The sequence below is a fragment of the Crinia signifera genome, chromosome 1, assembly GCF_055691185.1.
Source record: "Crinia signifera chromosome 1, ASM5569118v1, whole genome shotgun sequence".
NCBI lineage: Eukaryota > Metazoa > Chordata > Amphibia > Anura > Myobatrachidae > Crinia > Crinia signifera.
The window spans coordinates 5577059-5591321 of record NC_139217.1 but is presented as its reverse complement, the minus strand read 5'-3'; the positions used below and the strand labels follow the sequence as shown (position 1 = coordinate 5591321).

The 14263-nt window shown below is 46.1% G+C and overlaps 2 protein-coding genes across 2 annotated transcripts; both read left to right on the top strand.

The window, feature by feature from the left end:
• The first annotated feature begins 1544 nt into the window (after positions 1-1544).
• LOC146032868 (uncharacterized) lies at positions 1545-4745 on the top strand. Its single transcript, XM_083158518.1, has 2 exons — positions 1545-2191; positions 2954-4745. Exons 1-2 carry the CDS (start codon positions 1545-1547, stop codon positions 4743-4745), a joined length of 2439 nt encoding a protein of 812 aa, XP_083014644.1.
• A 35-nt stretch (positions 4746-4780) lies between these two features.
• LOC146032852 (uncharacterized) lies at positions 4781-8066 on the top strand. Its single transcript, XM_083158517.1, has 2 exons — positions 4781-7663; positions 7859-8066. The coding sequence occupies exon 1, from the start codon at positions 4781-4783 to the stop codon at positions 7382-7384; it is 2604 nt and encodes an 867-aa protein (XP_083014643.1). The 3' UTR covers positions 7385-7663; positions 7859-8066.
• The last annotated feature ends 6197 nt before the right edge of the window (positions 8067-14263 follow it).

Genomic DNA, 14263 nt, shown 5'->3' with positions numbered 1-14263 from the left:
GGACAGAGTATAAAAGCATGGAAAGACAGTCGCCCTAGATTAGGTGTGAATTTCTTATATACGGCAGCAGTGGAGCCACCAGCTTTAAATCTATTGATAATTTGATCATCTCCTCACAGGTAATGTCAACACTATTATGCATGTACGGTGAATATAGGAAATCCTGGAGAATATCGGAGCCTCTGTACCATTATCCTGGTAATTCCCTACTATATTGTTCTATGTATTGTATTGCTGCTGAGAACAATAGGATAGCCATGGCAAACCATGGTGAGCCAGGAATATAGTTTACAGGGGCTCCATCTGTACAGTATCTGAGATTCTTGTCACTTATTTGGAAATAAATTCTAGGAATACTTCATAATGCCTAAGACCAGAGGTGTCATGCCTTCAGCATAAGTTTCTGTTGTGTTCTATTGTTTCTCTGTTTTGCATAATCCACTCCTTCCTGTGGTCAGTACAGAGCTACTGTATGCTAGGTAGTTTGTCCCCCTTAGCTTTCTGTAGCTAGCTAGCTAGCAATGCATTCTGGGACAAAGAGGATCATCAGGGGCCATATTAAGTTTCACATGTATGCAGACAGACACAGCTCACATGGTCCAGCCTGATACAGCATTCGATGGTGAGTTTATCACTCAAAACTGTGTCACCCCTAACTCATTTAGGCAGTTATGTATGTTAGTAATACCAGTTACACTCTAGCATATACCCTTTACCCATAATGTCAGGTTGTATGCATAATGTTATGTGTACTGAATGTTTACCTTGCATTTTTCTATGTGCAGATTGTAATTGCATGTTTATGTTTTATTTACAGTTTTACCCAACTCATTGTATATGCAACTTCTCCAATTCATTGTATATTCAACTTCTCCAATTCACTTGTATATACACCATCTAATCAATCATCGCATATATATACATGATCCCTTTACTGAATAATAAACACCGTTCTTCAGACATCATATCAAGATCGATTATTGAAAAGTAAAGGAGGGTTATGCTGTAGGTTTCGAATTTGCCAAAGCTGCTTAGTGAGAGACTGAACAGTAAAACATCGATGCTATCAGCATTTGGACACATGCACACTGACTTCATCAGCAAACCATCGATGCCATCGATGCTACCATCGAGTTGGACACATGAACACTGATTTGTCAGCAAAATATCAGGCTGTCTGCAACTTAAAACATACATCCTGAATTTGTCAGCAGCATTGTCTGTCAGCAAGTGGATCACATTTACTGACTTACAGATCTGTTACACTGCCAGCAACAGCTATCTGCATATGACAGCACAAGTTTTCTATACAGTCTACTAACAGTGGCAACTCAGCAATAGGAGTACCGCCATTCGACTACACAGAAACCTCACACTGTCAGCACAGCTACCTGCACATGGCAATACAACAGTCCCTGCACAGTCAAACAGCTTAACAGTTCCAAGAACCTGACTTCACAGAGCCCTGCTACACTGTCAGAACAGATACCTGCACACGGCAATACAGCAGTCTCTACGCAGTCAAGCATTTACACCTCATCATTATGTCTCATAAAACAAAATCTTCATGCAAAACAAGGTCCTACATCTCTGGTTCCTCCAAATCAACATCAGTTAGCAATGCAGCCATCCTTGCACGTGCAAAAGCAGAAGCTGCAAAGGTACGGGCCAACTTTGCTGAGCAAGAAATGCAGTTGAAAGTAGAGAAATCACGTTTGGAAGCAGAAAAGGATATGGAGAAAAAACGCTTAGAAGCAATTAGTGAGAAGCTTGCTGCTGAGAGGGAAGCTGCCGCCGCTATGGCCGAAGCAGAGTTCTTAGAGTCTGCAGAACGCGTCAACATAAGAGAAACCATTAATATACTTGATGCAGAACTTGGATCACAGAATTCAATGCAACGTGCAGCAGAATACGTGCGCCAAGTATCCGCAAATAACAGCAACGCTCCACCAGTACAAGATATGCAATCAGATTTCATAAATGAAACAAGCCAAGTACACTATGCAGTGCCACCACAAGTCAGTAGCAGACTGCAAACCTGCAAGCAAGAGTACTCCAATCACAGTGGATCCATGAGAGACAACTCACCCTCACGCCAAGAGCCTGTAGCCGCAAACTACAACCATGGCACTACCTCCTACACACAAAGGTGGGGAAATACAAGCCAGCAGGAACCAGTCATTCCTACCAGGTATGATAACACACCACTTACCCACCATGCTAATGCACCTAGAGCCAATCAAGATACATTAGACTTTGCCAGATTTCTTGCACGCCGTGACCTGGTCACAAAAGGACTCTCAAAGTTCAATGATCACCCTGAGAGTTTCAGAGCATGGCGATCCTCTTTCCAAAACGCAATCAAAGATTTGGGCCTTTCATATAGTGAAGAGATATACCTCTTAATTAAATGGCTTGGGAATGAATCAGTTGAACATGCTAGAAGGATAAGAGTGATTAATATTAACCATCCTGAGTATGGCCTTAAAATGATCTGGGACAGACTTAATGAGTGCTATGGTTCACCAGAGGTAATAGAAAACGCACTATTCAAAAGGATTGATGATTTTCCTAGGCTACCTAACAGAGGCTATCAGAGACTTAGAGAGTTAAGCGACTTACTAATGGAGCTCCAAGTAGCCAAATGTGAGGGAGACTTGCCAGGACTTGCCTTCCTAGACACCGCCAGAGGCATTAACCCTATAGTGCAAAAACTACCTTATAATCTACAAGAACAATGGATTACCCACGGTTCAAAGTTCAAACAGCGTAACAAGGTACCATTTCCACCATTCTCTGTTTTTGTGGACTTTGTTAGTCAGCAAGCCAAGACCAGGAATGACCCTAGTTTTGCCTTTACCCTAACAGGCACTACCCCTGCGCTACCTAACCCTCGCAAAACTGCAGTCACAGTTCACAAGACTAACGTTCATAACTCAGATTCTTCCCACAGGTTTATCAGCTCTGCTCACCAAGAGACCAGGGAGAAAGATCCCGCCAAGCAGTGCCCTCTGCATCACAAACCACACCCTCTCCTGAAATGCAGAGCCTTCAGAGAAAAGTCCCTGGAGAACCGTAAGGCCTTCTTAAGAGAAAATGGTATCTGCTACAAATGCTGCTCTTCCTCATCTCACCTCGCCAAAGATTGCAAGGTTAGTCTTAACTGCACAGAGTGTCACAGCACAAGTCACAACACAGCTTTACACCCTGGGCCTCCCCCATGGGCTTTACAAAACAGCCACAGTGACACAGAGCATGGCGGGGAGCACAATGCAGAGCAAAAAGACACTAATGCAGCAACACCAGAGATGACTGTGCAATGTACCGAAGTCTGCAAAGATGCCATTAGCAACAGATCTTGCTCCAAAATCTGTTTAGTCAGAGTCTACCCCAAAGGCCAACCAGATAAAGCTGTCAAGCTTTATGCAATCCTAGATGACCAAAGTAATGGTTCTCTAGCCAGATCAAACTTCTTTGAGACATTTAACATCAGAGGCCCCAGCACCCCTTACTCCTTAAAAACCTGTGCAGGGAGTTTTGAGGCAGCAGGAAGGAAAGCCACTGGCTATATAGTGGAATCCATAGATGGTAAGATACGTCTTCCCTTACCACCAATCACCGAGTGCGATGATATCCCAGAGAAAAGGTCTGAAATTCCTACACCAGATGCAGCCTTTCATCATTCACATTTAAAACGTATAGCACATCTGATACCAGAACTAGACTCACAAGCCCAGGTATCTCTACTCATCGGGAGAGATCTCCTACGAGCCCACAAAGTCAGAAGTCAGATTAATGGTCCACACAATGCACCTTATGCTCAACGTTTAGACCTAGGATGGGTCATAATAGGAGAGGTATGCCTTGGGAGTGTGCATAAACCAGCCTCTATCAATACCATGCTTACTTGCACTTTAGAAAATGGACGCCCTTCTCTGTTTCAACCATGTCACAACCACTTCCTCATTAAGGAACTACCACACTGTACTCCCATAGATTCTCTTAGTGACGACCAGATCTGTGACAACTACCAAGATCATCTGGGATTCACAGTGTTCCAAAGGACAAAAAGGGATGACCAAGTAGCAATGTCCATAGAAGACAAACTATTCTTGGAAATAATGGAGGAAGGACTAGTTAAAGACAATACCAACAGCTGGGTTGCCCCTCTACCGTTTAGAACACCCAGACAACGTCTACCTAACAACAGAGAACAAGCTCTCAAACGTTTCTCCTCACTTAAACGCAATCTTCACAGAAAACCAGAGATGAAAGATCACTTCTTTTCTTTCATGAGCAAAATATTTGAAAACTGTCATGCTGAGATAGCTCCCATTCTTAAAGAGAAAGATGAATGCTGGTACCTGCCAATGTTTGGAGTATACCATCCAAAGAAACCAGGTCAGATCAGAGTTGTATTTGATTCCAGTGCTAAATTCGAAAGTATCTCCTTAAATGATGTGCTCCTGACAGGACCAGACCTTAACAACAAACTCCTTGCAGTACTCATACGATTCCGAAAAGACTCTATTGCCTTCACAGCTGACATTCAGCAAATGTTTCATTGTTTCCTTGTGAGAGAACAGGATAGGAATTTCCTAAGATTCCTTTGGTTCAGGGACAACGACCCCTCTAAGGACATTGTAGAGTACCGCATGAGGGTACACATCTTTGGTAACAGCCCTTCACCTGCAGTTGCCATCTACGGACTCAGACGTTCGGTTCTGATGTTGGACAGCTCGTAGAAAAAGATTTCTATGTGGATGACTGTTTGAAATCTATGCCAACAGAAGAGACCGCAATCAGCATTCTCAAGAGAGCTCAGGAAATGCTTGCTTGTTCCAATCTCAGGCTTCACAAAATAGCCTCCAACAGCAAAAAAGTCATGGAAGCCTTCCCTACACAAGATCATACCACTGACTTAAGGGATTTGGATTTAGGAACTGATTCGCCACCAGCCCAACGTAGCCTTGGACTCTTATGGGACTTGAAATCTGACTCCTTTACCTTCCAAGTAAGTAGTGAAGAAAGGCCCTTCACTCGCAGAGGTGTCTTATCTACTGTCAATAGCTTGTACGACCCCTTAGGATTTGCAGCTCCTGTCACCATTCAAGGTAAAGCCTTGCTCAGAGACCTAACCTGTGAATCATCCGACTGGGATGCCCCTCTGCCTCAAGGAAAAAGGGAATTGTGGGAAGAGTGGAAAAGTTCTCTGTCCGCCTTAACCAACCTTTACATTAGACGCCCATATGCACCTGTACCTTCCACAGAAGTGCAAAAGAAGAGACTGTGTGTATTCTCAGATGCTTCAGTTCAAGCAATTGCTGCTGTTGCATATCTCAAAACCATGGACAATAAAAGTCAATGTAACATTGGATTCGTCATGGGCAAAGCAAAGCTAACACCTCTTCCAGAACACACAGTGCCCAGGCTAGAACTTTGTGCTGCAGTACTAGCCGTAGAAGTAGCTGAATTAATCTCATCAGAGTTGCCTATCGAACTCTCAGAAACAGAATTCTACACTGACAGCAAAGTAGTATTAGGGTACATTTACAACGAGACCAGACGTTTCCATGTTTATGTCAGCAACCGTGTGCTAAGGATCAGGAGATCTACCAATCCAAAACAGTGGAACTATGTATCTACTGCTCATAACCCCGCAGATCACGCCACAAGAGCCGTTCCAGCCAGTCTCCTCAAAGACACCACATGGCTCACGGGACCTGAATTCTTGTACAAGACAGATTTGATCAATCCTCAAAGAGACCCATTCGAACTAGTAGACGCAGACTCAGATGTTGAAATACGTCCACAAGTAACTACAATCCATACCATGGTTTCAGATCGTCAACTTGGATCCCAAAGATTCCAAAGATTCTCAACGTGGAAATCGCTTGTTAGGGCTATCACCTGCCTAACCCACATAGCCCGTTCATTTAAACACAGTACAGCTACAAATGTGATTAAGTGTAAAGGCTGGCATCACTGTCAAAGTACTTACACACCAGAAGAAATACAACAATCTCAGAACCTGATTATCCGTATTGTTCAGCATCAAACCTATGCCACAGAAATTCACAACCTTACCAATGGAAATCCTATTCCAAGAGACAGCACCTTGAAGAAACTAGACCCGTTTCTCGACGAGAGTGATTTATTGAGAGTAGGAGGTCGCCTTCAAGAAGCGAACTTAGGATCAAATGAGAAAAACCCTTTAATCATTCCTGGAAGTCATCACATTACTTCTTTAATTGTGCAACACTATCACAATGAAGTCAAACACCAGGGACGACTGTTTACAGAAGGAGCTCTACGGTCAGCAGGGTTCTGGATTATTGGGGCAAAAAGGTGTGTAAGCAACATAATCTTTAAATGTATTACTTGTCGCAAACTTCGTGGTACTTCTCAAACTCAGAAGATGGCTAATCTTCCAGCAGACAGGCTTAGTACAGATCCTCCTTTTTCAAATGTTGGTCTTGATGTATTTGGGCCTTGGACCATCATTACCCGACACACTCGAGGAGCCAATGCAAACAGCAAGCGTTGGGCAGTTGTATTCACCTGTATGAGCATCAGAGCTGTTCACATTGAAGTTATAGAATCAATGGACACTTCAAGCTTCATTAATGCACTAAGACGCTTTATGGCCATCCGTGGTCCTGTAAAACACATCCGTTCGGACAGAGGCACCAACTTTGTTGGAGCAGCCAAGGAATTACAAATTCCCTCAAACATCGACAGAAAGGGAGTGGAGAAATACCTTAGTGAGAAAGGTTGTATGTGGACTTTCAACCCTCCTCATTCTTCTCATATGGGAGGTGCATGGGAAAGGATGATAGGAATAATACGCAGAATCCTTGATTCCATCTTTCTGCAAGTAGGAACTGCAAGACTCACCCACGAGAGTTTAACTACCTTCATGGCTGAAGTCTCAGCTATCATCAATGCCAGACCCTTGACTTCAGTTTCTAATGATCCAGAGGACCCATTTCTACTTACCCCTGCCACTCTTCTTACTCAGAAGACTGGGACTGCTTATGCTCCTTCAGGAGATTTCAACACCAAAGACTTATTTAAACGTCAATGGAGACAAGTTCAAAGCCTTGCAAACACCTTTTGGGACAGGTGGAAAAGTCAGTACTTATCTACCTTACAACCAAGAAGCAAATGGCAAGTTGCCAAACCCAACTTAAAACCAGGTGACATTGTGCTCATCAGAGACTGTCAGGCACAACGTAACGAGTGGCCTTTAAGTCTCGTCACCAAAACATTCCCAAGTAAGGATGGGAAAGTCCGTAAGGTGGAGGTCAAGCTCTGTAAACAAGGAGAGACTAAGTTCTATCTCAGACCAGTATCCGAACTGTTCTTACTGTTATCATCTTAGAGTTTAATATATGGTATCAGTGATACCAGACGGGGAGTGTCATGCCTTCAGCATAAGTTTCTGTTGTGTTCTATTGTTTCTCTGTTTTGCATAATCCACTCCTTCCTGTGGTCAGTACAGAGCTACTGTATGCTAGGTAGTTTGTCCCCCTTAGCTTTCTGTAGCTAGCTAGCTAGCAATGCATTCTGGGACAAAGAGGATCATCAGGGGCCATATTAAGTTTCACATGTATGCAGACAGACACAGCTCACATGGTCCAGCCTGATACAGCATTCGATGGTGAGTTTATCACTCAAAACTGTGTCACCCCTAACTCATTTAGGCAGTTATGTATGTTAGCAATACCAGTTACACTCTAGCATATACCCTTTACCCATAATGTCAGGTTGTATGCATAATGTTATGTGTACTGAATGTTTACCTTGCATTTTTCTATGTGCAGATTGTAATTGCATGTTTATGTTTTATTTACAGTTTTACCCAACTCATTGTATATGCAACTTCTCCAATTCATTGTATATGCAACTTCTCCAATTCACTTGTATATACACCATCTAATCAATCATCGCATATATATACATGATCCCTTTACTGAATAATAAACACCGTTCTTCAGACATCATATCAAGATCGATTATTGAAAAGTAAAGGAGGGTTATGCTGTAGGTTTCGAATTTGCCAAAGCTGCTTAGTGAGAGACTGAACAAGAGGCCTCAGTAAACTGAAGAGATGAGGCTTCCTGAGGGGGTGTGGCCTCAGGAAGGGGCCATGGTCACCTCCCTGTGAAATAAATAAAATAAAACACACACACACCACCCGCTCAGGTAAAGGCCCTTATTCTACTCGGCTCGGTACGGCCCGCGTGCGGCCGTACCGCCGATGTTTTTGTTCTGCACATGCGCAGAGGTCATTCTGCGCATGTGCAGCCCCCTTCGCCGCAGACGGATTTCGTCCGCCGCAAAGGGGGCGTATAGGGGCGTGAGGGGCTTCAGCCCCTCATTACCCTATGTGTACGCCCCGCGTTTCATGGGCGTTCCCATGCAAACGCGGGGCGTATGCATGGTAATGAGGGCATGACGCCCTCATTACCATGACATGGGGGCGGAAAGCTGACGTCGCCGGATGTCAGCTTTCAGCCCCCTTTCAAGCTCCCACACGGACGATTGTCCGTGTGGTCTGAGCTTGCGGGAGCTGCCGCGGCGTGCGGGCCTGCCTTCGATGGTCGTCGACCATCGAAGGCAGGGGGCAGCTCCCACCATGGTGGAGGCGTAGCCTCCACCATTTTTGTGCGGATCGCCAGCCGTCCGTGTACGGACGGCCGTGGCGATCCGTCGGGTGGGCGGCCCTTGGTTTGTGCGGTCGGAGCCCACGTGTGCGGCTCTGACCGCACCAACCAGAATAAGGGCCAATGAGAGGACAGGCTGCCACTGCCTCTCTCCTCAGTGCAGCACACAGCACTGAGCAGGGCGTGCTGGGCTGGAGATAAAAGCTGTGCTGCAGCCTGTCCTCAAGGGATGCGGTCATCTATTAGAATGAACTTAGGTCTACAGTCATTAGGTCGACCCCACTAGGTCGACCTGACTTAAGGTCGACATGGGCCAAGGTCGACATGGGCCAAGGTCGACATGTGCCGACAGGCGGTATTTCATGCCCTACCATCCACTAGGGCGTGGTGGGAGAATGAAATAGTGTGCCGAGCGCATTGCCAACTGTGTCCATGTCGACTGTGTCGACATTCGGATAAAAAAACAGTGAAAAACCCGTGTCGACCTTATGACCAGTCGACCTTCCTCATGTCGACCTTTATGCAAATTCGACCTTAAGTCATGTCGACCTTGGCCCATGTCGACCTTAAGTCAGGTCGACCTTCCTGCCAGTCGACCTAGTGGGGTCGACCTAATGACTGTAGACCTAAATGCAGTCTGACGAATGATCCCATTCCGTCCTCACTATCCCCTGCCCAGCTCCCTGCAATGCGGGAAGGGGGAGCAGTGGCATTGAAGGGGGGAGAAAGTACTTTTTGCCTGGGTCTGCTGGAGTGGCCTGGGTCCCGCTCCGCCCTCCCCCGCGAGCAGGGCAGTGGGGAGAGACATGATCGGCTGCCACCACAGCACAGCCTCTTTCCCCAGCTCAGCAAACACTGCTCAGTACCATGTGCTGAGCTGGAAAAGGAGACAGCTGCAGCCTGTCCTCTCTCTCCCACTGTGTGTGCAGTGATAATCCCACCTGCCACCCCACACCCTGCACATGGGCCAAGCCCCCTCCTGGAGAACAACACACCCACCATTTTACCAGGGGTCCAGCCGACCTGTTGGCACCCCTTGGGGGAGTGGGACTAAGGCCCCTCCATTAGACTAGGGCCCGGGTAAAAAGTACCCGCCCCCCCTCGGCGCCACTGCACAAGACAAAAGCAAATTAGATGCCATTAATAAGTCTCTCTATTGGCCCGATTCAGACCTATACACAGTGCTGCTAATTCAGCACTGACAATTAACGAAGGACCACGCATGTGCATGGTATGTTGTGTTCATACGCTAGGCCCTCCTGCAAATGAAACCAGCGCTGGCCATTTGCAAAAGAATTGACGGGCAGACGGTGTTTGTAGGCGACATTCCCAGAAAACGTAGACAGGCCCATCTGTTGGGAGGGAGGGACTATGGTGCCATCAGCGGTCCCGATCTCCCGACGGCCAACGCAGCTGCACACGGGTGAAAATCTATTAGATAATCAGTGTTCCCGAATGAATTTCCCGCTGTTGGGCGGGGGGACACTCTGGAAGGACAGTGTTTCCCTGATCACTGAGGACTAAGCAAAAAGGTCTGAATTGGGCCCTATAAACAATACTGACAGTTGTTGTAACGTGGCGAGTACATGCATGAAGTCGTGGGTAGAGCCCTCATCCGGGACCGCTGTTTAGAATAGCCACGGTGCACCCTACACTGGCTCTGTTGAACTCCTCGGGCAAATAGCCATAGTCTGCAGATAGCTAGACTTCACCTATAATCGCCATGTTCGAAGGAGCGAGTTAGGCGCACTCCAAATCCGATGCAACCAGGTCTTACAAGATTACAAAACTACGGCGATCGTCAGAGGTAGTGCCAAAAGGAGATCTAGCTAACAGGCGCTGTCTGGATGGAACACTCTAACTGACAGTACCAGGCCAAGGACGGGGAGTGTGACCTAGTCACAGACACCAGATATAGATGGAACCAAGGACAAAACAAAAAAATGCCAAAGCAAATACTGGATACACAATAACTGACGGTACCCCAAAACAGGTGTAAACCAACAACCGCGGGCCTCTCCATACCTAGGAGAGCCAGACTAAGATAATAACAAAAACCAAGGACAAAGGGAGCTCCCCCACCATAATAAACAAAGTAACAGAACCAGGCTCCACTAGAGCACTTACGTGACCAGACTGCGAACCCCGGCAGCATGGGATGGAGTAGTGCAGGCCAGGAACGACTGACAGGCCAGGTCGACAGCAATGCTGTCCATGACTGGACCAGGATGAAGACAGTACCAGGACAGGACCCAGATGTAAACGGACCACGACAGGACCAAGACGTGACCAGGACAGGACCAAGATGTGACTGGACCAGGACAAGACCAAGACAGGACCTAGACAGCAGCGTGGCAGGACACACTGCAGGAAGCAGCAGGGCTGCACTGGGCCCCTACCATCGGCCGGCCCCCTGTAATTAGGATTTCCATCAGGTGGCTGAGAGCACGCCGCCCGGCATCCTCTTGTTGCATAGCAACCGCCGGACGACACGGCCTGTCTATTTCTAGCGTCCCCCAGGAAGCGACACGACCCGGCCTGGCGGACGTAAAGTTCCCAGCGCTGGCACCGCCGGACGGAAGTGCACAGGCCACCCTTCTAAGGGCGCCGGGACTCTGCTGCGGTGGTGCCGCAGCAGCAGCGATGTCAGCGCTGCTGACAGTTGTATCTTCGTTCTCTAACTAATACACAACTTACTGTTTTCTTTAATCCATGTGTTTCAGCATAACTCTTGTGCAGAGCATGAGCCAGAGCATAGACTGCCTTGTACACATAGTTGGGCTTTATTTCTGGAAGACCGTTAGCTGTTGAATAAAAATGTCCCCTGCCGGTGCAGTTTTCTGCTGTAAAGTTATACTTGTACTGAAAAATAACCGATTTGAACATGTTTGGTGATAGACAATGGTACATCAAGAGCCAAATATCTTCCAGTATGGGATCAGTTTGTATTTTAGAAATAGTTATTTCGTTAATAGAGTTATTAATATCAGGGAATTTATTGAAAGGAAATCTAAAAATTAAGCTACAATTTATAGAAGGGTAAAATACATCTTGCATATGTATCAAATTAGTCCATGACTCATGAAGTATCAATGTGAAATTTTCATTTAAAGCTTCAGATTCATGAAAGAAATGTTTATAATTGATGGAGAAAACCCCACATATTACTATAACTCTGGCGGTATATTCCTTAATCTCCTGTATTTTTTTTCTATTATTGTCATCATTATTAGAAAATCGAATGGTGAACTCAATGCAGATCCCCTGCTGGCTCATCAATTGACTCAGTTCCTGGAATTCCATGTCCCCGCTGCCATCACTTGGTGTAATGACTCCAACCCAGTTCCATCCAAAATGTAGCAGACACCTAACAATAGCTACATAACGGTTCCGGTCATCGGGGACAATCCGGTGAAAGGTTGGATACAACAATCTGTCGTTTAGGGCCGGATCACTGGTTCCATAGTTGATCTGTTAGATTTGATTCAAAGCAAAATCGATTTAAAGACAGTTGAGCGGCAAAATCTAAAATATTTATTTATTTACTGCAAATATTTTATGTAATCGAGTGGAAAACAATGTGAGTTCATTTTTGTTTTTGTACATAAGACGCAAAACTAATCCTGCACTATTGTGAAGATGTGGTTAAAGTCTGTAAAACATGAAACGGTACTTGTTTCCTAGCACGGCCACACCGATTTACATCGGGGTGGTCGTGTCGAAAAAATCGCATCGCATCGCATGGGATTTGGTCGCATGCGATGCGATCGACGCGACCGACCCGATTTTTTGATTGAATGAAATGTAAATCGGGTCCCTGGGACCCGATTTTACATTGGATTCAATGTAAAATATTCCCAACCCCCCCAAATTTAACGGCGTAAACCCCACCCCACGATAGACGCCAGCGAGGGGCGGCGGTGCGCGTCCTCCGACCTTTTCATTCCCCTACTATCCACGTCGGCGTTGAGTTGAGAATAGAATAGTGTGGCGAGCGCAGCGAGCCACCGAGCCCGAAGAGTATACCTGTGAAGTTATACGCGTCCCCTCGCGGGGCTCGCTGCGCTCGCCACGCTTCGGGCTCGGTGGCACGCTGCGCTCGCCACACTATTCTATTCTCAACTCCACGCCGACGTGGATAGTAGGGGAATGAAAAGGTCGGAGGACGCGCACCGCCGCCCCTCGCGGGCTCGCTGCGCTCGCCACGCTTCGGGTTGGCGTCTATCGTGGGGTGACGACGGGGACATCTATAATGTGAAATGGGTCATATTGGCCCATTTCACATTTTTCACATTTTCTCACGATTTCAATGTTAAAAAATATCGGGGGCATCGCGTCGGTCGCGTCGGGACCAATGTTAATGGTCCCGACCGACGCGATGCCCCCGATATTGTGCCTTAGCCGGCAAAATGGACCTGATTTCAAAGGAAATCGGGTCCATCGTGTGGATCGTGTACCTTAACTTAAAGGTACACGATCCACAAGATTGTGGCAGTGCTAGGGAACAAGTACCCATGAAACAAACTAGTAAAAAGCCTGTCACAATGACAACATTGGCAATGTAAAAAAGAAAAAAGAAAAGAATGTCCCAAGGCGCAATAAAGAAGTCCGTGCTGCCTCAATGTTGATGGAGGATCACTGGAAATGCCTCCTTTAAAGAATAATATGGCTGGAAAACAACACTGATTGCGCTTGAATCCGTGTGGTGAAAATTGGTGAAACAATCGATGTGATGTTCATATGCAAGAAAATAAAAAATATAATGTATCATATTCTTCAAAATGAATAAATTATATATTTGAAGGGAAGTGGTGAATAGAATTGTACCAAACTCACAAATTAAATAGTGAGAACCTGTATATAAGGGCTATTTCACACGCTCAGACTCCTGCAGGGCGGCTAAACCCTGCACGGCCAGGAAGCCGTGCCGCATGCCATAGTTACGAATGGACACAAATGTGTCCATTCACATGGGACAGCCACAGCCTGGCCGCCCGGTTGCAGCCGGAGCCCACCACTGGAAGGGACGGCTGCCGGGCTGTGGCCATCGCTACCATTGTAAACTACTGTGTGCGGCACGGCTTCCTAGCCGTGCGGGGTTTCGCTGGCCGGCAGGAGCCGAAGCATGTGAAATAGCCCTAAAGGTTGCTTTTATAGGACCACATTCCATGCCAAACAATAGGGAATGTAGAAAGTACTGCAAACCGTACTCACTATGGAATAGATCTTTTTACTCTCATAGCGGTTTCTTTCTCCCCTCGACGGCTGCTTTTAGAGCTCCATTATTGTAACTCCATCAAACAATTTTGCATAAAAAAGAGGAGAATACCTATATGTAATTTATGATGATAATAGATTTATCAATAGGTTAAAGTGTGTAAGGAACCTTTATGGCATACCAAACTCACAGGAAATTTTATATCATCGTGTACATAAAGGTTACTTTAGAGGATAATACCACACGTGGGGGTCCAAGTATCAAATGTGCGTACTGTACTTACAGCATGATTATCGACTGCATATGCATAATGGTTTCTTTTAATGATGCTGTAAGTACGGTCACATTTGATACTTGAGACCCCCCACGTGTGGCC

Coding starts and splice junctions, on each gene's coding strand:
- LOC146032868 (XM_083158518.1), top strand. CDS start 1,545: ATGTCTCATAAAACAAAATCTTCATGCAAAACAAGGTCCTACATCTCT. Junction 2,192..2,953: donor GAACCAGTCATTCCTACCAG/GTATGATAACAC, acceptor TTCTTCCCACAG/GTTTATCAGCTCTGCTCACC.
- LOC146032852 (XM_083158517.1), top strand. CDS start 4,781: ATGCCAACAGAAGAGACCGCAATCAGCATTCTCAAGAGAGCTCAGGAA.